Here is a 25,080-nt window from a genome sequence, read left to right as displayed (position 1 = left end):
ATCGGTTTCCATTGCCACAATGACAGTCCAAATCTGTAAATGGAATAACAAGGAACAAAGGAACCAAAATTGATGAATTTAGAAAAACGAGATGACAGAAGCTAAAACTGGCAGAATCATCCCTCCCATCCATCTGCTTACCCCTACTGTTTGCGAGCATATTTCAAAATATCAGCAATTGCTTCTAAAACCTCAACAGCATAATTCAGGGGGTAGCCACCTGTTACCCTCCAGGTGTTTTCGATTTCAGTTCCCACGAGCACCATAAAGTATGGCAAAAGGCAAATATTAGGAACATAGTCCAAACATCTAAAGCACATTTTATCATTGCTCCATAGCTTAGATCCAGGCTCAGAGCCTACCACCTCTATAGTACTGTCCACTACTAAAAATCTGAATGATAGATTATCCTCTGTGTTCCACTTTTGATGGAAATACCATATAGTTGGATAGAACAAGGATGATTTTTTGGTCCTTATGCCCAGACTGTGAGGTATCTTATCCCAAGAGATGTATTTCAGCATCTTCCATGCTGTTTTTCATTGGTTGTTGGAGACTTTTTGTGTTCCAGCAAATTTCTTTGTGAAACAGACAGTTTTATTCTGTGGTTTAATTACTGGCCCTCTTTTTATCAGTTGCTTTTACAGTATTTTTGCCTTGTTCAAGTCAGATATTACCTCCCCAGATGTTACTAAAGCAGAGCTTCCAGGATCCCTCACCAGGAGGTGCTAGAAACACATTCAGATTTATCTGGAAAGCCACAGATTCTCTGCTCCAAGTCTCAAAGAATTAAATAGATTACCTGAGACAGACAATGGACCATCAATAGATGTGTTCTCCTCATCTTCTTGTTCCACCTTTTTCAGAACCAGAGCAAAAAAAGCCGCAAATCCAAGAACCTAGAAAAGAAAGGGTACAAGTCTGAAGACAACTTTTGCTGAGATGTTTGGGTCCAAGTCCACATACTACCTTTTCCTATCCTGCTGCCCCTTTTGCATTAGCAAAAAAAAAAAAAGCAACATCCGTTTTGTTTTCCAAGTGGAGACAGAATGTTACTCAATTAACCCACTTTTCTCATTTTGCCTAATACACTGAACTAATTTGAATTAATCAAATTGGCAGAGTCTACAGAAAACACTAACACACACACACACACACAAATGGCTATCAAGGTTGAAACTAGCCAAGCTTAGCATGTTACAGGAATGCATTTGCTACACTTTCATCAAGTATGGTCAAGGGGTGATGCTTGAAAACAACCATGTAGTGCAACCACAGGTCCATATTGTAACTGTCCTCTTCCCATACTACACATGCCCCTGGCTGCAGTAGTGCACTGGGGTGCTGTAGACCATAGAAAACTCCAGGTCCTCTCTTCCATGGAGAAATATGGAGTTTTTTGTCCACTCATTTCACAGCCAACTGAAAAACACACCTTCTTGCACTTTGCTCCTGGGCTTGTGAGCATTTTCTATTCAGAGACCACCTGCTACTCAGTTCATGTTTCAAAGAGCATCTCTGGGAGTCAAGCAAGATGAGGGAAAGCATAGTGGCAATAAAGCACTTTGGGGATAATTTTCAAATCAAACAAGTTTTGATATGGCAAGGCTCATAACTGGATCTTCCTAAATAGAGTTGGGGCCATGTCCTACTTCACAGAGGAATCATGGTTGTCTATGAGGGGACACATGAAAGCCAATGATGACGCATGGAGCATGACATACCTGCATCATTATCACTCCATAGTCATGTGCTTTGCATGACAGTGTCCTGATGTAGATATCATCATTCTGACATCATTGTGGCTTGCTACAGGCGCCTCTCTTTGAACATTGTCCAGTCCAAATCCATTTCAAAAGAGAAAGAACTTTATACAAGACAATAGTAGGGATCTTGAGTTTGCCTTTTGCCAGCTGACCAACTGCTCTTAAGTTATACTCAGTATAACTGTTACTGCTGTCCTGATTTTTAAATATTTTGATACATTGCCAATCTATTTGTGATATTGTTTTATGGGTTATTGATATTATTGTCCTTATTAACTTACTGTCCTTTTTTGGTTTTAACTTGTTGCAGTCTTGTGGTTTTAAATTCTATTCTGTAGAACTCTCTTTGGGGTGGTGGTTCTAGTGATAAGCAAGTAACCAATTTTATAAATAAATTATTTTAAAATTGCATTGAGGCATGAAGATTAGGCATGCAACCTTTCTGTAAACACATGTGAGGTGCACTCCCTCATTTTCAAGGATGAGCTAAAGCACACAAGAAAAAGATACCTTTAATGGCTGGGTGATGAAGAGGCTTTCAAAGAAAGAGATGGCCATGGAAATCAGCCACTTGATGGAGTTATCCTTGCCATAATGCAGTCCATACAGCATCGTGAAGAAACCAGAGACTCCACTGGTAAGGATCACCAGGAACCAGCCCACAAACACGCACCACCAAGGTAAGCCTTTAGGTGTCAATTCCTTCTTACTATCTCCTGGAAGACTTGGAGCTGGTGAGCTCCTGGAGAAGCAAAGAAAATGGGTAGCACCAGGGCTGAACGCCATTTGCAAAAATGTCAAATACATCTGGTGGGAAAATGGAGAAGGAGTATCTTGGCAAAAGATAAAAGGGAGGCCTATTGTGTAGCTGGGACTTCTATCATCCCTCACCATTGGCTTTGTTGATGAGCCAGGGCCAGATATTGCCTACCTCTGATTGATTTTATTTATTAGATACGTATCCCACATTTTCTTTTGTTTGTCAAGGATTTCTTAATTTTGTTTCTAATTAACAGGCAGATCATTGATCAAGCTAGGTGTATGTAGTCTGAGAGAGAGTATATATACGTGTATATGCAACAAATATCACTCTCCCATGATGGAGGTTTATGTAATATGATCATATTTAAATAAAATATAAGCAGGTTCTGAATAATGAGAGTCACCACCATGGTCCAGTATGGACCTTCAAAGATTGGGTTAAAGACACTCTTCTGCCATACTTTGGGTAAGTTAATCTCAGTTTTCTTTCTTCCACAGCTGTACAATGGGCATAGCTGACCTCTTTTACAAGAGAAAGAAAGAAAGAAAGAAAGAAAGAAAGAAAGAAAGAAAGAAAGAAAGAAAGAAAGAAAGAGAGGGAGGGAGGGAGGGAGGGAGGAAGGAAGGAAGGGAGGAAGGAAGGAAGGAAGGAAGGAAGGAAGGAAGGAAGGAAGGAAGGAAGGAAGGAAGGAAGGCCTGTAAATGTCATGCGCTACCTACCGCTGAGTAAAACACAGACGCTGATTCGGAGAAGAGCAGGTTCAGGTTTATTCAAACGTAGTGTCAGACGCGAAAAAAGCTGAGAGTGAAGGGAGCGCGCCGGTGCGGGATTTAAATACCCCGCGCCGGTCAGCGCCCCCTCACCTTGGGTTGCGTCATCCCCCCTTTGTCCTGCATGCTTTCGTGCCGGTAGGTGAAGGGTTGCGGGGCCTCAGCTGGTGCCCCGGGATTGCCCATAATCTGTCTCTTCCTTTAGCCGGTGATTGCTGTCAGCTGGGCGATCTCCGTTGCGCTTTGCTGACAGCTTAGGTGTGCCTCGTGATCCGCCCTGTCTTTGTCTTTCCTTCTTCCTCTTTTGTGTCCTGATGGCTGAATCATCCGGCCGGGGTCTGTGTCTGTTGTTGTGCGTGCTATGCTTATCTTAAGTCCCTTCCTCTGCTTCCTTGGTATTGTCATGTGTGCCGTTTTGCTGATGTCTTCAGCTCAACGGCACTCATGACAGTAAATCATTTGGCAAGTCAAGTCAGGGATGAGTGCAAGCTAGTGCTGAAGTCCTGGATGTTTTTATTTATTTATTTGTTTGTTTGTTTATTTATCAAACTTTATCACTGCCCATCTCCCTCCCAAGTAGGGACTCTGGGCGGTTTACAATCAAATAGAATTAAAACCAGAACAGTTATAAATACAATAAATACAATAAAAGCAAACATGTGATAGAATCTGGATGGGCAAGAGTTCTTTATCAGACCATGAGTATAATAGGTCCATCAGAAGTCGCTCTAGGGCCCTAGCCATCCCCAGGCATGGCTATTCCCCCTCCCGCTGTTGTGCAGTAGGCGCACTATTTACCTTTCACTGTCAGGCATTGCAGAGCAGAGCTGACTTTCCAAAAAGCTTTTCATGTGCTGCACCTGCCTAACTGCCTGGGTGTAGCTCTGTGGGTCCTGGAATCGATGAGGCCCCAGCAGTTCCAGTTCAATCTCCACATGCTGCAGCTGGGCATGGAGGCAACATCTGTAATCCGGATGCTTCAGCCTTTCCCTCATCCCGCTCTCTGGGGTTGGCGTTCTTCTCTTTTCTGAGGGTGGGAGGGAGGGAGGGAGGAAATATATTTGGAATTTATAAAAACATACCACTGTTCTGAAATTCTGTATGAAAGTGCTCGGGAGCAAACTCCACTGACTTAATTTTGCACTCAGCACATGTAATATTGTCCAGAATTACAAAAGACTTAGCTCACTAGAGGAGAGGAAACCGTGCACCGATCACTTGCATATTCCTGCCTGAGAAACAAGTGGGAAGAACAACCAGCATAACTATCACCACCACTAAATGAGATTATTTTTTTAATTGGCTAATATTTCCCTGCATTTATTAGTTTCTCTTCCTCAAAAGGCCTTTGGAAGACTCCAAGAGGTGAGGGATATGTACAGGGAGAACATGCTGTTTTCTCCCTGTATTCCACATCCATTATTTATATTTATATTTATATATTTATATTTATATTTATATGGTAAAGGTAAAGGTTTCCCTTGACATTAAGTCCAGTCGTGTCCGACTCTAGGGGGCGGTGCTTATCTCCGTTTCAAAGCCGAAGAGCCGGCGTTTGTCCGAAGACACTTCCATGGTCATGTGGCCAGCATGACTACACGGAACGCAGTTACCTGCCCGCCGAAGCGGTACCTATTAATCTACTCACATTGGCATGTTTTCGAACTGCTAGGTTGGCAGGAGCTGGGACTAGCAACGGGAGCTCACCCCGTCACGCGGATTCGAACCGCCGACTTTCTGATCGGCAAGCTCAGCTCAGCGGTTTAACCTGCAGCGCCACCGCGTCCCACTATATATATATATATATATTATATATATATATATATTCTCCATGTTCTTTGTCCATTAAGTTCAAGAGTGAGTAATTAGGAACACGGGTAGGACCCTGAAACTCTAAAATACTTCTTGTACTGTAATATTGTGTGTGCCGCTCAGAGTCACAAGCACGAGATGGGCAGCTATATAAATTTAGTAAATAAATAAATATTATTTACTTATATTTATTTATATCCAGGCTGACCTTAGGGGGAAATTATTGATCCATCTGAGAACTACCAATTAAATTAATTAGGTGAAATGCAAGTGTGGATGGCCCCCCTTCATGTGAGTGCCTAAGGCAGCTTCTCAACCAGGGTTCCGTGGCACCCTTGGATTCCGCGAGAGGTCACGAGGGGTTCCCTGGGAGATCACGATATATTTAAAAATTTATGTTAAATTTGGGCAACTTCACATTCAAGAGGTAAGTTTCATTCTTTATTTTCAGTTTAAGAGCACTGCTAATGCATATATATAGGCCTACCCATGAAAAGAATATCATAATTTTGTACCTTCTGGCCTGTATTTGAGCCTGAATGTGCAGGGGTTCCCCCAGGCCTGAAAAATATTTCAAGGGTTCCTCCAGGGTCCAAAGGTTGAGAAAGGCTGGCCTAAGGCATCTGTCCCTATTAAAGGTCCCAATTTCCCTGCAGCATTTGGGAGGGAAGTCAAACAAGTCAATATGGTGGCCATTACCGAGCAATTGACACTGAACTCTTTCTTGATGGCACATGTTAAAAAAAAGATGGAGCTTCAGTTGTGTCATCACAACCTCCATCTTGACTTTTTTGATCCTCCCCAGCTTGTTTTCCTGATATTCAGGATTTCCAGTATGCATCCTGTATTCAAGCACCTTTTGCTGATATCCATCTCAAATACAAGGCATTCCCCATTCCCAGAAAATGTGAACACGCATAAGAATTTCCTACCAGCCAGGCCAGATTCAGTTTTGATGGCACCGTCCCGTTCACTTGTGGGAATCCTGCCATATCTGAAATTGCCGTGTATGACTTACCTTGTAAATCCACCAGCCCGAGGGTAATGATAATTGGGTCGTCTTTCTTTTTGCTCTCATCATAAAATTCCTCTCCCACCCTGTTCTGCTGACAGATAATGTCCTCCACCAAGGCAAGCAGCTTGTTGATGTCAGTCGATTTACTGAAATCGGGATCCGAGGAAGGCAAAGGGGCCTTCAGGGTTTTGAACAGGGAATTGGCAATCCGCCTAATATCCTGGGTGAAATTGACAAGAGGATGATAGTAAAAAAGGGATTGGTCAGAATCATGGGGATGCCACTTGCATGCCTTCCAGAGAACAAACCACATTTTCTTATTTTCTTCTAAAGCAAGGTTAGATGACCTATTTGGGGTGAGAGCTTTGATTTTGCCATGTTGTACTAGGAGACCTCCTCCAGAAATTGGATGGAGCCAGGAGAAAAATTCCAAAACTCTCCAAAATCCAACCAAGCCAGCCATCACACGTGCAGTAGCTAAATTAATTAAATTTGAGAAATAAATAAATAAATAAATAAATAAATAAATAAATAAATAAATAATCTATAGATCCCTATTACAACAATGACATATTTATTCACCTAAACATTAATAGGTCCAATATATTAAGGTTATGTTGTAATGTTATATTGTAAAATATATCCTCAAAAATGTATTAAAAGATAGCTAAACAAAATATTGATAAAATAGAGAGGTAAGCAAAAACCCCTACTTCTTTAACCAGTTTTGCCTTATTATCATTGGAGCAGCACAAAATTTAGCTACTGCACGTAGCAGTCGTGCTGTCTACTTTGACTGGCAGAGGTTTCCAGACAGAAATCTCACTCCTCAATAATGCTGGCCCTACAGTTAGGCAGACTGAGACAGCTATCATAACAGCAGAGTTCTAATAAAGTAATATGGGCATTCACCTCTTGTTTTTAAAGTTATTATCAAATTTGAACAGCCAACAACGGGGAGACATACTTGTGGGACAGTTCCCTCTGTGGGATTTGGATACCATGTTTCATGACTTAGATGCATGTGAGCATCATTTTCTGCTCTGCCATAGAAAGCAAAATGTCTTAGGCTGTTCTTGCTCATCATTCACTACTTGAGCCTCCTATCTGAGATGGGATCTCTTGCATGAGTCAAGCAGCAGTCTCACTTGCCATAAATAATGTTGGGTATTCCAATGACTTGCCTTGATCACAGCTTCAGCAGTGAGCGACACACTTTGGGGAGATTGATGGGGAAGAGAAGGCAGGTCAGGGGACACACGTCCACTTTTCCCTGGTTTCTGCTCTTTCTTAAACTGAGGACGGACATTCCTGAAGATCTGGACGATGAGCAAGTTGATGGGAAACATCAGAAGGGAGCTTTCAAAGCCAATCATCGCTTCTTGCCATGTGAATTCTATCTTGCCTGATGAGATCAAGTGAAAAAGAAATGTCATGTGCTTGTCTAGTTTTGGCTTAACCTATTTTTGTGAAGCCAGTTTTTATGATTTGGAAGCCATGGTTTAACATAATGTGTGAAGGGCTGTAATGCCTGATAATTCTGAGAACTGTAGTTCCAATATATCTGGAAGGTACAAGATTTGGGAAGAATGCTCTCAACCCATCCTACCTACCCTTCACTCTCTTAAAATTATTTTCAACGGTCATTGGGAACATCCATCTCTAACTGCCATTCCCTGTTCTCTTCCATTCCTCCTTTCCTTTTACTTTCATATACCAGACTCCACATCTCCTCTTGGTCCCCTCCAAATACAAACCGCAAACAGGATTCAATATTAGAAACATATTTTGCCACCAATGGCAGGTTCCACAGCAATTACTCTAACACTTCATTCTGGAGCCAAACCACCACATTTCAGATCCGCATTATAACACTGTCTCAGAAAAACATTTATGGAGCAGGTTTCATACAGGTTAAGCATTTTGTAAAGGTTTTTCCCCAACATCTTTATAACAGCCATTTAGCATAGGTTAGTATGCTTATTGTTAAGAGGAGGGATCAAGAAAACCTCTTCAAGGTGCCACCAACTCCAAAGCAAGAAGAAGCATCAGATTTAGAATTTGTTCTCAGTGGCTAGATTTCCATATTCAGCCATTCTTAACTTCTCTAGTTGCCATTTCTACTGTATTCCAAGCGAAGCTGGGATGCTATTACCTAAATCCATTTTCTGGTCTGCCGGATCCTTGGGTACCCCCCAAAACATGATGCTGGTCAACATGGTGCATAGAAGAAGCGAGAAGCAACAAGACACTCTCTGGGCCCGTGTAAAAGAGCTGCGTGGACAACGGTTGAAAATGGAGTACCAGATGTGGCCATCACGAAAGCCTCTGGAGGTCTTCATAAAAAACAGGTTGCTGAAGAGAAGTGAAAGAGATCAGGGGGGAATCATGAGGAGCCAAAACAATCACAAGCCAACAATTTATCTTTTGGCAGCACTGGAAACTATTGCTGTTATTAGCTCTTCTTAAAGCCAGGTTGGTGTAGTGGTTAAGGCACCAGGCTAGAAACCGGGAGACTGTGAGCTCTAGTCCTGCCTTAGGCACGAAGCCAGCTGGGTGACCTTGGCCAGGTCCCTCTCTCTCAGCCCTGGGAAGGAGGCAATGGCAAACCACTTCCAAAAAACCTTGTCAAGAAAACTGCAGGGACTTGTCCAGGCAGTTGCCAGGAGTCAAAAGTGACTCAAAGGCACCCCCCCCCCAAAAGTGTTCTTCTAGGAAGAAGCCACCCCCACTGGGCTTTGCCTGTCCTCCATCCAGTAGCAATTCCAGGGTGTAGAAAAAAAGAAAGAGGCAACAAAACTACTCCATCAACTTCCTTGAATAATTACAGCCATCCTTGTGGGTTGTAAAAAGAACAGCTAATAATTCCAGGTGCATCAAAGCATTACATCTGCATTAGAGCTCATGGTTATAAAATATAAAGCACATTAAGAAATGGGTACATAATATTGGGAACTTAGAATGGAGTGGTGGCCAACATTCCAGGCTACTGGAGATGCACTGGGAGAAAATTTTCCAGATTTTTGTCTCTGCAGCTCCAGACTGAATCTGGCCTGTTTTCTTTTGTGCTCCAAATTTGGTCTTACTCAATTCAGCTTTCAGAGAGTTATCCTGCTGACAGGCAGGCAGATGAACAGACAGTTCTGTTTTTCTTTACATACTTTCTTTCCAATATTCCATTTGGTTAAAATGCATTTTAAAAAGGCTTGGGAAGCTGTATCTTCCCTACCGTTACAGACTGCCTTTAGCAGTCTTACTAAAAATTATGCTAGCCGGTTTTCCTTTTACAGTTGTGTTACTGTATTGCAGTAAACACAGTGAAGACTCTTGTGGCACCTGAAAGATTCCATGCCTCTGAAAAAACAGACTGTGTTCTACAGACATCTATGCAATAATACATTTATTAATCATAAAGGTGCCACAAGACTGTTGCTAGCCAATTGGCTACCTCCACAGTCAATTTTTTTAGTACAAGTAGAAACGTTCTGGAAACTTGACCAAACTTTTTAACTTCTGAGCCTTTACTGGAAGAGGAAAAAGGTATATTAGATACACCACTCAATTTTCTAAAACAAACAAACAAAAACACTGTCTCCCAACATACCTGAATTGTTTCATGTCTTGTTCAGTGGCTACAGGGAACACTTTATCTAAGACACAATCTCCTACATCAATGGCCAGCCAAGAGTTACAAAGAAAATACCACTTCTGATCAGTGGCCACATCGTGGACTAGAACACGATTCACATACCTGTGAATGAAAAATATAAAGGTAATGACAGACTGAGGTTCATACAGTGTTGTAAGCAATGGTTTGTTTAACCAATGTTTGTTAGCAAGGCATAGTATTCTGGTTCCCACATCATGTTAACCATTATTTACATATCAGAATAGCTAGGTTGATACAATGTGTGAACCTACCCTACAGACTTGGGACATTTTACCCTCCACTGCCCAATAAATTCACTTGAAGCTGTCTTGAGGTCTTGTGCATAACCATTCTTAATGTAGTAGATTGGCAACTGATCAACTGACTGTTTTTAGACTCAGTAGAAAGCAGTAATATTTCACTTTTCACACGAGGACACTCTTAACACCAAACTACATTAATTTTTCAACTGGGTGCCTTCCAGATGTCATGATCTACCACTCCCATGGGGTTACCCAGGCTAGAAAAGGAAGATAGAATTGTAATTCAAGAAATTATAGGTCTATGTGTTTTATTGCTGCGCTTTCTGGCCCATAGGCTGTAATAAAGGTTTGACAAAAATTGTAATCCAACATATTTGAGGGCCCCTTAAAATTGGGGTGGCTAAGAATCTTAAATTAAAATAGAAGGTCCCTTCCTTGAAACCTCAGGAAAGAGAAGGGTTTTATTTGTTTATTCATTCATTTATTTGTGAAGTTTGTATGGCCGCCCATCCCGCATCCGTAACTCTGAGTGCTTACAAAGTTCAAAACACAAAACAAGACAAAAAATGACCAGAAACGTAACAACAAAAATCATCCAAAACATTCAAAACAATAAAATCTATTTCAGAAGATGTCCTCTTTACAAAAGGAGGTTAAAAGGATGTTTCTTTTCTGGTCCATCTCTCAGCCTCTTACGTACCAGGAAGGGCTGGCTCCTGAATTGTCATGCCACAGTCTGATACTCTGTAGTTTCCCAAGGGGGAAAAGGGTACACAGAAGAAAGACATCCACACCCCCTCGCTCAAAGACTGGGGTATCGGGGTCCACCAAATGGTGTGGCTCACTCTCTCCTTCCTGGCCATACAAGGTGAGAGTCACCTGGAATAGAAAGAATGGGGAAGAATTGCTTCAGTTCCTCATTTATTTCATTTGCATACTGTATGCAGTATTCATACTTATCTACCACTACTTCCTGTTCTTCTTCCTTCTAGCAAATAGCAAGTCATGAGTGTCTGAGGATCAAACAAGAATATACTATGTAGATAGGTGTCTCCTCTTTATTTTTATTAATTAAAGATGGGGGAGTGTGCATGCCATGTTTAGTTAAGAATGCAATGAGTAGGAAAGGAAGGCTTAGTTTTTGTACAGTCTCATCAGAACAATGCCCTCCACCAATCTATGGCTTGGAGATTTAAGAGAACGTTCTCTTTGGTGCTGATGTAGACTCTGGACAATGTAAGAGCTGCAGCTCTTTCAAGCAACAAGATCCAGGACTCCATTGCTACCTTAGAGGTTGTAGCTGCACCTCGGCGATGTCCAGTATAAAGGGTCACCAAGTAACGATATTGAGCAAAAGGATCATTATCTTCCAAGACTGTTATCTTCACCTAGAGAGAAATAATGCAACTTCAGGAATGATAAGGAGATGATGAACAGAAATATGTAAGTGAACAAAGAAAGATTCCTTGCCAGATCAATGTCTACTGGTCTAAAAAATGTACACTGTTCCAGCTCTACAGAGTCTGAATTAAAAAGGAGATGATCCTCTGCAGGAGAAGGTTCATGAATGGCAAACATGTCATAGTATCATCTTGTAGGTTCTGTAATGGTTCAGCCCCTTTTTACAAGCAAAAGAAAAGTCTTTGTATTGTAAAAGAAACAAATGCCAGCTGACACTATGTACAACTTACTTTGGCATCGTCTTGGATGTCTTTTCTTCTGGCCCAGATCAGAACCAGAAGGTAGGTGAGGAAGATGCAGCCTACCGTTGTCACCACGACGGGGTTGTCCACAAAAGTGGCAAACAGCTCCACAGTTCTGCTGACATCAATGGTGTTTGGCATTACAAAGAAAGAGCTTCCAAAGAAGGTCAGGTGGTTACAGAGACACTGAGTATCCCCAGGGGTTGTTTTGGGGCCAACCTGCAAGCAAGGAAGAGATGGCATTTTGGCCTCTACCTCTATCCCATCTGTACATCACAAACTTCAAGTAGAAGTTTGGGGTCTTTTTTCACATCTGTCAGTGTGGCAGGTGAAGTGCCCAGCTGGAAGAAAGTGGTTAGATCTGTGCCAAGGTCATGGACTGTTTTTAGGGAAGGCAGATAACTCAGCACAACAGCAAGAACACATAAGCAGAAAAGAGGAAAATGAAAATGCTAGAATGTACCTGTAAAGTGGCACATACATGCCTTAGACATAGAATATACTAGACAACCCATGACCCGTTGGGTCATCGTTTCAGAGATATTTCCTTACCAGATTCCTCAATGCCTACAATAATGGCAGAGCTTCTAATGTACTGAAAAAGTTCTTAAACGTTCAAGGAGAGATGTATCTGCCTTGAAAGTAGCCCATGTTGAACTATATAGCCAAGCTCGAACATCAAGAGTTGACCACAGGAAATGTTTTATGACATTTTTATTATGCCATAAAATGTCTTATGATTATTTTTTGTCATCAAATGTTTTATAAAATTTGCCAAATTTCTATTCCATGAGAGTCATGGGTCTCTGATATTGGACACATTCTGTAAGTTAGCCCATTTGAGGTACCTTGGTTCAAAAACTGTTGGGCTATGACACACCATTTCACCCAGTTAAAGGTTACAAAGTATCAAACAGACACGAGAGTTTTAGTAGTATATAGAAAAAGGGAAAGGGAAAGGAAAAGCAGAGAAGGGGGTTATACTTCAGATGCTGCAGGACATGCTGCTGGAGAGGATGTCACCTGGTTAATGTGGAATGGAATGGAGGAATGATCCAGCCTGCCAAGTCTGGAGATCCCAGCCCTGGGACGTGAAGGAAGATCAGGAGGAAAAGACTGGAGTGGCTTGTGAGAGTGTGGAAAGACCAGGATGTTGGACTGTGTTGTGTATATGGAGATTTTGGAGTGTTGTGAGTTAAAGGCCTTGTTTGACAGCAAGACCATTAGGGGGAAACTCAGAGACATTCCAGTATCAGTAATTGAGATAAGGAGCAGAAGATGAAGCCATAATAAATTACAAGCAGAAAATGAGGGAAAGAGACATGAGGGAGGAAACCTGAGTAAGTTAAGACTTGATTTCTTTTATTATATTTCTTACACCATTTGTACATACATAGAAACACATACTGGTTCGTGAATAATACTTCCACTTAAATATATTATTAGATCACACTACTTTATTGGTATAAGTATCACAGGGTCCAGAATAAATCTACTGGTTGTGGGTGTGCATCTGTATCAGCTCCTATTGTGACCTATCCACCCACCTCCCACAATCAGGCGTTTGCTATGAATTAAATAGTCACTTCTGAGTGACTGTTTAACAGGAACTTCTGAGAAGGTAATTTTATTACAGAAAAGCTAAAGTCATTATGAAAGAATTCCAGTGACTGGATTGTATTAAATATAAGCTCTGTTTCTACAGCTAATCTTCAACTATCTTGCTGTTCTGTCTCCAGCCCACTCTAAGTGGACTAGACATGGTTCTCTTTTGGGCAAGAGAAACACTTCCCATTTATTCCTAGTTTCAATAACATCCTGATTTAGAAATAGGTGGTTTACTTTTGACTGGGAGAGAACTAAGTTTTACAATACAGCAGTTGTACATAACCTGCATTCTCCAGAAATGTTAGGAATATAACTCCCAGAATTCAAAAATTGCAGTCCCAACATATCTAAAAGATCTCACATTAGGGAAGAATGTTGCATATCAATAAGTCTTCAATATGCCAGTATTACTACTGCTCTCTACTTACACGGCATCCGTAGCTATTCCAACTTCTTTGGTGCTCATCCCAGAATACACATTGGGATACAAAGCAAGTGACGGAGATGTTCATTTCACTAAAAGCAGGGAAGTCCAGGTCTGTGTCTGGTCTCACTACAAAATAATAGATTCCTTCTCCAAAAATCAGGTCTTCTGGGTAAAGCACCCAGGAATATATCTCATCTGGGTTGCCAAAAAACAAACAAACCAATGCAAAGATTGTTAGTTGTGTGTTTTTTTTCTTTCATGAGTCCAAATTCTATATTAAGCATCATCAAGGCCACACAAGAGTTACAAAATAATTTACAGGCTTTTGGATTCTACAGAGACCAAATTTGGTGCCCCTTGAGTTGACTTCATCTGGCAATGAGAACTAAGGAAGGAAGTAATCAGATAAAGCCATGTAGAGATCAGGTAAATACTTGAATAAATCCCGGTTTTCTGGGCTGCGATTTGAGCAGTGATTTGATATGCAGAATTTTAGCATTTCACAGAATAAAGATAAATACAACTGCCAGTTTATAAATGCAGATTAATTTTAGCACAGCATAGGAGAGCATTGACTGATTAGGAAACCAGTCTTGGAACATACAAAACTATTTTGAAGCCTTTTGTATGTTTATACCAACAAGGATTGGGCAGAAAACCTTGTTTTTACATAACTTCAAGTTATGGGTTTCCAACCATTTTTGGGCTGGTAGACATGTTTGGAATTTGAGATTGACAAAATGGGTACCAGAAGGACATGATGAAATATAAAGACCAGAATCTTATTTGCCATTCTCTCTAGGCCCCTCTCCCCTGAGATGTTCACCCTATTATCTTTTGTCATTTTGAAGGCAATTGGGCACACTTTCAAACATAACATTCATCTACCCATCTTCTATATTTTCTAATGAAGCTTAAGGGGTTGATTTTAGGCTGGAGGTATTCTTGAAAATAAAGGTGACACTGAAAGTTGATACTTTGATTTGCAGAATGCCAATTTCCCATTTTTAATTAAATGTAAAAAAAAAAAAATCAGGCAGGGCAGGAAGGCAGGGGGATACAAAAGGCACATTGACATCCTCAGACCCCATGTTGAGGACCATGGCACTATGTCATAATGCAGTTTAATATGTAGTTTTGGCTTAGTTGTGAGATCCAAGCCATTAAGAGTGAACATTATGGCTTATTCAACAAAGCTTGATTGACTAAGGCATAAAAATGTGCAACCTCTGAAAGTCACTAAATTTTACCTCTAGCATCTCTGTTGTGAGGAAGACGTGCCATCAGTTCATGATCAGTCTCATTGGGAAGATAATCATATCCCAAATAAAGGATAAGTGGAACATTTTGATCCATCTCCAGGTGGATCACTAGAGATGAGTCTACTGAAGTCACATTGACTTGGACGGCTGTGAAATTTCCCAGATTCAATACATTCTTGTCATCTTGGGTTGCAGAACTCCTGGGCAACATGATCTATGGATAAAGTCAACCAATTAGCTCTGGAAATCCATGCATACCCTAAGAGACTTTAAAATAAATCACAGGAATTTATGTGCAAGGATAGCACTTTACTATACAATTTACCCCAACTTTTTATAAAAGTGAAGGGTAGTGGGCCAGACAGAAAGAAAAGATGCTTCTGTCTCCTAAATATTGAAGAATGGAGGAGAGAAGAGTCTGTCTTGAAGAAAAGAAAACAGAGGGATGTGGAGGGATATAGAGCACAGTTAGAATATTTGGAAGGGAAGTCTCCCAAAAAGTCTTTCCTGCTCTGGTTTTTCTCAACCCTGGTATTGCTGCCAGTTTAATAGAGGAACTGCATATGGAGAAGAAGAAGAAGTGGAATCCATCAGGAAACACAGGACAGATTTGTCTTCAACATCCGAAACTACCTAAGGGGTGGAAAGCAAGCAGAGCAGAAAAATTACCTCAATATCTTCCATAAGGTCATGCACTGGAATGACCAGCCCTTCTAGGCTGGTGAGACTGAGGCCTCCAACAGTTCCCTGGATGTCAAAGGAGTCACTTGAAGAAAAGGGGTTCACCGAGAAGCTCACCATCTGCAAGAAGGGATACTTAATGGTCAAGATTTCTTCAGATCTGGGCCACGTTAGACTTAAAAAGGCAGATTCCAGTGTAAGGATTCCATTCAATCAGAAACTCAGCAACAGTAAGGCAGACGATGAGGAATGAACTTAGCATTCCCATTTTGCTCAGGAATTTAGCATTTTTATGTTGCTTCTTTGACCTTGGGCCATTCTTTGTTTAATCCGATTGTCATGGTTCAAGTTTCATGAGCCACATACTATATGAAGAAGGAACCACAGCAACTGTTTTAAGGCTGCAACATTATGGACATTGGGTCAGCATCCAAAGGTACATAGGACTAGTTGGATTATCTCTATCAAGATTGTGAGCAGAGTTCTGGTCTCAGTGAAGGAACTCTGACACTGAAAGTTGACATTCCATGCCAGATTCCATGGCTGTTTCTGAAGTCCCTAAAGATCCAAACTGAAAGAACTGTTGGACCGGAAGGATTTGAACAGACCACTGATCCCCCATCCCAGGAAAGTATTTAGACCAAATAGAGAACCAAAAAAGAGATGGAAGGATATTGGTTTACTTGTTGTTTGGCTGGTTTTGAGAAGATGATAGCAAGATGCAACTGTATCTCCAGCTTTATTTCTGCCTTGTTAGTTGCTGCTTAGAAGGTACTGGAAATATCAGAGCTTTCCAAGAATAGAGCAGAGAGAGAGAGACTTAGGACTGCCTTGCACTTCTCTTTTTTGGACAGTCAGTAAACATAAAGAACTTAGGATTTAAAAAAAACTACAAAACCAAAATATCAGCTTCCCACAATTTCTGCTATACTAGAAATCCTACTAATGGGCTAATGCAGAAGCACAAAATATAACAGATAGCTAATCTAGCAGGCTTGTTCTGGAAGGAAGGAAGGAAGGAAGGAAGGAAGGAAGGAAGGAAGGAAGGAAGGAAGGAAGGAAGGAAGGAAGGAAGGAAGGAAGGAAGGAAGGAAGGAAGGAAGGAAGGAAGGAAACACAAGACTCTAAATGTTGTGCCACCATCTGGCCAACTTTGTCCTTGTAAATATAGCTCATTGGACCTAGTTGTACAGTCCTTTGTATTTGCGGTACTTTGTTGTATGGTACTTTGGATTTGATCTTCAAAAGATGGAGGCCTTGGGAGTACAACTGTAGCAACCGCCTGCAACACCTTCAAGCTTGCTGTGGAATCCTGGGAATGTTTGGCAAACAAGTCCAAAGCACCACATAGCCCTACTAGTTAGTACCTAGGTAAGAGATCACCAGAGAAAAAGAGCTGTGGGCTAGACTGGGAAGTCAAAAAACATTCTGGATAAAGGCAGTAGGAAACCACTTCTCTACGGTTGCCAAGAAAACAACATGGACCTGTTGAAGTCTCCAGCTTCTGAGGTTGACTTGAGGATGTTTGACCCTGAAAAACTTTCACATTTATTTGCATGGATTGTTGTTGTTTATTTGTTCAGTCGCTTCCAACTCTTCGTGACTTCATGGACCAGCCCACGTCAGAGCTTCCTGTTGGTCGTCAAGATCCCCAGCTCCCCCAGGGACGAGTCCGTCACCTCTAGAATATCATCCATCCATCTTGCCCTTGGTCGGCCCCTCTTCCTTTTGCCTTCCACTCTCCCCAGCATCAGCATCTTCTCCAGGGTGTCCTGTCTTCTCATTATGTGGCCAAAGTACTTTGGTTTTGCCTTTAATATCATTCCGTCAAGTGAGCAGTCTGGCTTTATTTCCTGGAGGATGGACTGGTTTGATCTTCTTGCAGTCCAAGGCACTCTCAGAATTTTCCTCCAACACCACAGCTCAAAAGTATCTATCTTCCTTCTCTCAGCCTTCCTTATGGTCCAGCTCTCGCAGCCATATGTTAGTACTGGGAACACCATTGCTTTAACTATGTGGACCTTTGTTGTCAGCGTGGTGTCTCTGCTCTTCACTATTTTATCGAGATTTGTCATTGCTCTTCTCCCAAGGATTAAACGTCTTGCAGTCAGCATCTGCAGTAATCTTTGCATGGATTAGTGACTCTTTAAAATAGGATTTCCTTGGGCACAGAGATCGATATAGAACATGTGGATTTGGCAAATAAATGTTAATAACCAGGTGATGTTCTCTAGGGTTGCTGGGAACCACCCCTGGGTAAGTCCTGGAGCCCTTGAATTTCTTACAGCCCACAGAAATGGGGTTGCCATAAAATAATTATCTAAGTTTCTTTTTAATTATTTTAATTAATTGATATAGTTGCTCATTTCACAAACCCAAGTTTGGGTGGCTAACAGAGTTTAAAATATCAATACAAAATAGCAGTAACAGAATTCAATAAAAACCAGAAACAAAATGTTGGCTTTTCCCCCAAGTGTTGGAATAGGGTGAGTTCAGAGTAGGAGGAGAAGGCTGAGGATTGCAACAGGGAAGTGTGGTTGTGGCACCAGGTTTTTCTGTTTTGGGTTTTATTGTTTTCTGCTTTTACAGTTGTATACGCAGTTTTATTTTTGGGTTGTAGACTGCCCAGAGTTTGGTTATAAGATGGGCGGCTATTCAAATGTTTTATATAAAATAAATAATAAACACTCTGCTGCTGTACTCCTCTCCTGGAACTCACCTTTCTCCTCTGTTTCATAACTTAGACTTAGACTTAGACTTAGCTTTAGAAAAAACTTTCCTCTCCCTATCCATCCATATTTTGTCTTTCCTTTCCTTTCCTCTATATTTCATGGGTTATAATGAAGAGGACAACCAGTTTGATACAGTGGCTAAAGCCACCAGGCTAGAAACCGGGAGACCGTGAGTTCTAGTCCCGCCTTGGGCACAAAGCCAGCTGGGTGACCTTGGGCCAGTCCCTCTCTCTCAGCCCTAGAAAGCAGGCAATGGCAAACCACTTCTGAAAAACTTTGCCAAGAAACCTGCAGGGACTTGTCCAGGCAATTGCCAGGACTCAACGCTGACTCAAAGGCACCAAAGAAAAAAAGGCGGGGAGGTCATATGGACCATCACTGTTATTTCAACCTGTACATTATGATTAAAAATGAAGAGACATCTCAAGACCAGAAGAAAATCCATTCCCAGAGCAAAGAAAGCCCCAATGAAGATGCAAGCTTGCCCTGATGTCCACTGTCTCGTCGCTGTCCCCAGAGATGCTGAGCGAAGAGGCGGAAGGGAGGGTGAACGTGGCAGAACTGGAATTGGAGATTTTAATGGCCGTGCCGTTGACATTCTCTGTCTGCAACCTTTTCAGAGAAGGATGAGAAAACATGAAAGGCGAGAAGACAAGACAAAAGGCAAACACACAAGTCCTAAATGACACACTGCATCTGGTGAAATGGCTAAATTCATGTGAGGAAGGGCTCCTCTGCCGGTCTTCCTTTACGCACTCCTAAAAGTTGAAATAAGGAGCAAGCGAGAAACTGGGTTCACAACACTCTGTAAGCCAGAATGTGGCTGTTTGACTTTGGTTTTGATTTAATACATTGTAGGGACCTAGATAATGTTGCTGTAAACCATGGTTTATGATTTAGCATGTCCTGCAAATCCAGCCAATGATGGCTTATCCCATAAATTATGGTGTAAGAAATGAAGAGTCAGTGTGGAGAGGGAGGGAGGGAGGGAGGGAGGGAGGAAGGGAGGGAGGGAGGGAGGGAGGGAGGGAGGGAGGAAGGAAGGAAGGAAGGAAGGAAGGAAGGAAGGAAGGAAGGAAGGAAGGAAGGAAGGAAGGAAGGAAACCAATGTTTCTCAACCTTGGCAACTTTAAGACGTCTGGACTTCAACTACCAGAATTCACCAGCCAGCATGGCTGGCTGGGGAATACTGGGAGTTGAAGTCCAGACGTCTTAAAGTTGCCAAGGTTGAGAAACACTGCCCTAGACCATCAGGTGAGACCAGAGGTGAGCAGAAAGGGCAGGCATCAGATAAACCTTGGTTTTGTTCCTGGCATCTCCAGTTTGAGGAACCTAAATCATTCCTAGAAGCAACTGCTAGGAAGATAAAAAATGCTAAGCTATAATAAAATCAGTTTATTTTGGGCTTAATATAGTGGATGAATTCAGGAATGAAGTTTATGAAAGAAGCTAGGTCTTCCCTCCTTCCTTCCTTCCTTCCTTCCTTCCTTCCTTCCTTCCTTCCTTCCTTCCTTCCTTCCTTCCTTCCTTCCTTCCTTCCTTCCTTCCTTCCTTCCTTCCTTCCTTCACAACCAGACACCATTAAGAAACTTAGCTTGTTTTAATGTGGCATCTTTTTATGTCAGGATTCAGAACCCTGATCTTGGTGTCCCTGTTTTATAATCCCAACCCTAAACTGCTGCTTCCTTATGTAAATTAAATTAGAAGCTGCCTGTCACATGTCAGTTGACTTTCTGATGCTTTAACAGTGAATGCCACCCTTGGTGGAAAAAAACTGCGTTTGGGGGGCATGGGGGGTGGGATTGCTTTGCTGGCCCCCAAAAGTGGTTTATGTAGCAGTACTGTATCTGGACTGCCAAAATCCCAAGGAGCGCTAGATGGCAGCAAGGGGTTAGACTTTTCTATATTTCCTTGCTGCCCCCTGGTGGTCATAAGAAAGTTTGCAATCCAGATATGGTACCCATGGCCTAGTATGTCTTTCCTAAACAGGAATGAAAAAAGTTGAGATACAGAAATCCTCTTTTTTCAGGTGTTGTGGATTACCTGTTGATATACATAGCTGCAGAAGGAGCTGTTAGCACCAAAGGCTCACTGTCAGGCAATTTTCCAAAAAGGAGAGCACTCTGAAGGTTTTCAACAGTAGATATGAGTTCTTGCGACACTGAATTCTAAGGCAGAAGAAATAAACTATATTCAGTGAGAGTCCTTTACATCAGGTAGAACTGGGGGCCCCAAAGGTATTCCAATGGGCACCAGTGTCCAGCATCCACCTTCCCTGATGTCCATCAAACTGTCTATCCCACAGGACATTGATTTAAAAACTGGCTGCTTCTGATCATTTACAAAGTGGGAAGTGGGAATGCTGCACAGTAAATTACTACCCTCCATTGTCACTGAACGTGCTTTGAAGGTCTCTTAGCAAATAAATACAACCTGCTAATGGTAGCTATTTAGTGAAAAGACAAGTCCTCATATGGCACCCATTTTGTAATGGTACCCACAACATGCTCTCAAATTGCCTAAAGCAGTGTTTCTCAACCTTGGCAACTTTCAGATGTGTGGACTTCAACTCCCAGAAAGTAGCCAAGGTTGAGAAACACTGGCCTAAAATCTTCCCAGCTCGTTTGCCACCATTCTTCTGTTGCATTGAGAAGCCCCTGTGAACTGCAGAAGTACAACCCCAGCATTTTAGCAGGACTTTTTCTCAAAAGCTGTGGCCCTGGTTGCATGTTACCATAATGGCCGGCCTGAAAGAAGGGGGGAAATCATTTATCACCATGCTGCAGAAACAGAATGCTGAAATTCTGGCAGGAAAGGGAGAGTTAGTTTTATGGCTACTTGGACTGTCAGTTGGCTGAAGGTGAGAGTTCCCATAAATGGTGAACAGGACTGCCAACAAGACCTGCAGGGGCATGTAGATGCAAGGCAACACACCTACGTTGCCACACCCTCACCTGTGCCATCTCAGGGGCAGCAGCTTCCTCTGTTCCATTCTGCACAGTAGCTTCAAGGACATTGCTTACTGCGCTGAAAAGGTAGCTGGCAGCTTCCTTGCGCTTTAGATGGTCTTCTCCATCCTCTGTGTCCACCATCAGTAAGGATTCACTGACACTCTTCAGAGTATGACTCGCTTCCACCTGGATAGGAGAAGAGGTCCCTAAGCATACCACCACCCTTGTCCCCAAGCCAGAGGTGGAAACAGGAAAGATCCATCCATCTCTGGTTCCAGGCAATTTCTGCCTGGCTATTACTGTTCAATCCTGCCACGTTGATGACTAATGCTTTACTCTAATTCTAAAAAAAAAAATGAAATTATTTCTGTCCGTTCCCTCTTTGTCCCCCCTTTTAAAATTTTTCCCCTTTTGCAGGCTGTGGAATTCAGGTATTTTCTGAAATGACCCACATTCAGCTTCTCACATCCTCGTTACATCCCTGGTTGCTTTAACCAGAGGTCCGAAAGCCCCTCTTGGCTGGCTGCTCACCTGTGCAGAAGAAGACAGCTCTTCGCTCTTATACGTGATTTCTTTGAGCACTTCTGACATCTTGAGGGCTGTCTGCATTGATGTGACATTAACCACTGAAAGGGTTGTCAGCATTAGCTCTCTAAGCTTGAGAGACAAGGAGACACCATCAGAGAAAGGACACTGAGGCACAGAATAATAGAGGCATATATCCCTCACTGCAAGGATTTTACAGCTGCTGGTGGCTACTTAAACTCTTCTTTTAACATCTCCCCAAGGGAGTCCTTTTGTCTCCAAAGTAATCAGTCCTACTCTAACAATTCTTACTATTAGGACATTTCTCCAAACGCCTTGCCTAGATTTCCTTCCTACCATTTCTACCTATTGATCCTAGTTAGAAAAGTTTGTTTCATGCCATTTTCTTTTGCATTATTTTCCCAGTGTTAAGTTGTGTCTGGCCCATTTTTGCATCAGACTGCATTGTTTTTGGGTTTTAGTAAAAGGTAAAGGTTTCCCTTGACGTAAAGTCCAGTCGAATCCGACTCTAGGCGGCGGTGCTCATCTCCGTTTCTAAGCCTTAGAGCCGGCGTTGTCCGTAGACACTTCCGGGTCATGTGGCCAGCATGACGACACGGAACGCCGTTACCTTCCCGCTGAAGCGGTACCAATTAATCTACTCACATTTGCATGTTTTCGAACTGCTAGGTGAGCAGGAGCTGGGACGAACAACGGGAGCTCACCCCGCCGCGCGGTTTCGAACCGCCGACCTTCCGATCGGCAGCTCAGCGGTTTAACCCGCAGCGCCACCGCGTCCCTTTTGGTTTTTAACCTCTACACGAAAAAGTATAGATGCATACATTCATATATATTCCCCTGAATATTATCTTTTTGAACATATTTTTCTCAGTGTATTTTCATGAGATTTCTCCTAATCACACATTACATTTTAAAAATATAGTTCTTGATAAATGATCCTTAGCAATACCATGCGCTTTGTGCATTGTGTTAGTAAAGGTATGAATTTTTGTGTGTCAAGGGTGCACACAGTTTGTATATATTTCTCTGAATATTCACTCTTCGCATTTTTCTCAGTAACAGCACTTTCATGCACATTTCTCTTTAATAAACACATTTTTGGATGCATTTTGTTCCTAATATATTTTTTTAAAACAGTCTTCTCCAGGGTAATGTTCCTGTATGCATTATTTTCAACGATGTATGCATTTTTAGTGCCTCCTTCACTAACTTCTGGAGCCATCTAGAGTCTATTAAGGATTGGGCAGGGATAAGTCTCATAGGTAAAAATCATCCATCATCATCATCATCACCACCACCACCACCACAGCTTGATGGGTTCATAGTACAAGCTAGGAATTTTGACAGCTGTACTCCCAACTCATCAGGAGTCTGCAGGTATAAGAACTGAGATACTGACTGCATTAGTGTAAATCCCAGCTGTGCTCTCCAGAGCAACAGACAGCCATATTGCCTCAGCTTTGTAGAAAAGCCTTTCAGAAAGTTGAACATCCATTCCAATGTCTCTCCTTCCTCCCTTCTCCAGGCTAAACATCCACAGCTGGTTCATTTATTCCTTGCAAGATTTGAATTCCAGATCCCTTTCCCTTTTCTGAACATGCCTCAGACCTGAATTAAAGCATCCAACAGCTCCAGATAACCTTGCCAATAATGAGGGATGATGGACAATGTGGTCCAACAACATACAGGAAAAGCAGGGGTTCCCCAGCTCCATGAAATTTTCAATGGCCTTCTTTCCCTGACAAAGACCAATTTCTTCATAAAGCAGCAAAGCTGTTAGGCCTTTGTTAGAAAATTTTAAATGAGTTCTCATGATTAAATACAGATCAAGACTTATGTGATAAAGTTATACTCACACAACAACACAATCTGGTTACTGAATTGACTGATTTTCTGGAACTGCACAATACAATGAAACTTAAACTGATCTCTGCCCTGGGTTCACACATCAGGCTATCACCTCCCCCTCAAAAAACCATAACCAGTGTTAAAATTAACCAGCATCCTGTTGCATGAATGTAGTCACCAGGTTTCTAATGGACAGTGTAGATATGTTAAAAGTCTCCACCATATTTAGCAACACATTTGTTTATAACCATCCCATTGATTGAGCTGGCTGCAGATATGATATTCCAGTTCAACCAATGGCCTTTCCAGTGTGATAACAGACTATTATGACCCTTAAGTTGCTTTCCATAACTGAACTGTTACAGATATTGCTTCTAGAACATTGGCTTCTGAATTCAGCCTGACCGGAGCAAATGGTTCTGAAGGAGAAGCTCAAAAAGCCAACCTCTTTCCGCGTATCTGTCTGCAGAGATGCATTAAAGGTTGCTTCTTTTGTTTCTTGATTAAGAACAGAAGATACCGACTTGTACAGCTGAAAGAGGGACATGCTGTTATTATCTCCTTTTAGGATGCTGTTTGATTTTTCCAAAACCATGGCCTGCAAAGTTTGGTTCCCACTGTTTATATCTTCAGGTTGAACCTGGCAAAACAAAATTGCTTTCAAAAAAACATTCGGAATTGTCTGTCCATCCTTCATTCCTACTGCCCAGAGTCATTCAGAGTCCAGCAGCATACAAGTTTAATAGATTATTATTATTGACATAATTACCGGGCTTCTGGCCTAACTCAGTATGCAAATGAAGCCAATTGTGAGTTTATTCAAGAAAGTATTACAGGTAGTCCTCATTTAGCGACCACAATTGGGATCAGCAACTCAGTCATTAAGCAAATCAATCGCTAAGCAAAACTAACTGTGCTTATTATCTTACTTCAGCTTTTCTTTGCTTGACAGACCTGCAAAGGTTGTAAATGCAAGGATTGGTCATAAAGTTACTTTTTCATCACCATCATAACTGAGAATGGTCGCTAAACAAGACAGTCACTAAATGAGGATTACCTGTATTAAACAAACCTAATGCCTCTGTTGGTGAGCTCTTCTGATCACCCAGGCAATACAACATGCTTTCTGAACATGAAGGCATTACCGACTTCCAGGGAATAAATGGTGAACTGAAGATGGCTCCGCTAAATGTGGAGCTGATGACCGCAGAGGAATGAAGAGCTGGCAAGTATGCCAGCTCTTTGTAATTCCTCTCCGGACAAAGAGAGGACTTGGGATCACCC

At 41.9% G+C, this 25,080-nt stretch overlaps 1 protein-coding gene across 1 annotated transcript in view; it reads right to left on the bottom strand.

The window, feature by feature from the left end:
• Window positions 1-25,080, bottom strand: part of LOC134503936 (polycystin-1-like protein 2) — a 64,766-nt gene that overhangs the window by 16,651 nt on the left and 23,035 nt on the right. The window contains exons 15-31 of the mRNA XM_063312906.1: window positions 21,934-22,059; window positions 21,400-21,588; window positions 20,495-20,619; window positions 18,937-19,063; window positions 15,708-15,839; window positions 15,027-15,252; window positions 13,778-13,971; window positions 11,730-11,960; window positions 11,325-11,426; window positions 10,739-10,917; window positions 9,731-9,877; window positions 8,282-8,481; window positions 7,311-7,531; window positions 6,130-6,346; window positions 4,105-4,326; window positions 2,277-2,482; window positions 803-899 (exon numbers count right to left, since the gene is read on the bottom strand). Of these exons, the coding sequence (XP_063168976.1) occupies window positions 803-899; window positions 2,277-2,482; window positions 4,105-4,326; window positions 6,130-6,346; window positions 7,311-7,531; window positions 8,282-8,481; window positions 9,731-9,877; window positions 10,739-10,917; window positions 11,325-11,426; window positions 11,730-11,960; window positions 13,778-13,971; window positions 15,027-15,252; window positions 15,708-15,839; window positions 18,937-19,063; window positions 20,495-20,619; window positions 21,400-21,588; window positions 21,934-22,059 (2,941 nt within the window). The remainder of the gene's footprint in view (window positions 1-802; window positions 900-2,276; window positions 2,483-4,104; window positions 4,327-6,129; window positions 6,347-7,310; window positions 7,532-8,281; window positions 8,482-9,730; window positions 9,878-10,738; window positions 10,918-11,324; window positions 11,427-11,729; window positions 11,961-13,777; window positions 13,972-15,026; window positions 15,253-15,707; window positions 15,840-18,936; window positions 19,064-20,494; window positions 20,620-21,399; window positions 21,589-21,933; window positions 22,060-25,080) is intronic.

Source organism: Candoia aspera, chromosome 11 (assembly GCF_035149785.1).
Source record: "Candoia aspera isolate rCanAsp1 chromosome 11, rCanAsp1.hap2, whole genome shotgun sequence".
Classification (NCBI taxonomy): domain Eukaryota; kingdom Metazoa; phylum Chordata; class Lepidosauria; order Squamata; family Boidae; genus Candoia; species Candoia aspera.
The sequence above is the reverse complement of the archived record's forward strand: the minus strand, read 5'-3'. Positions and strand labels throughout refer to the sequence as shown.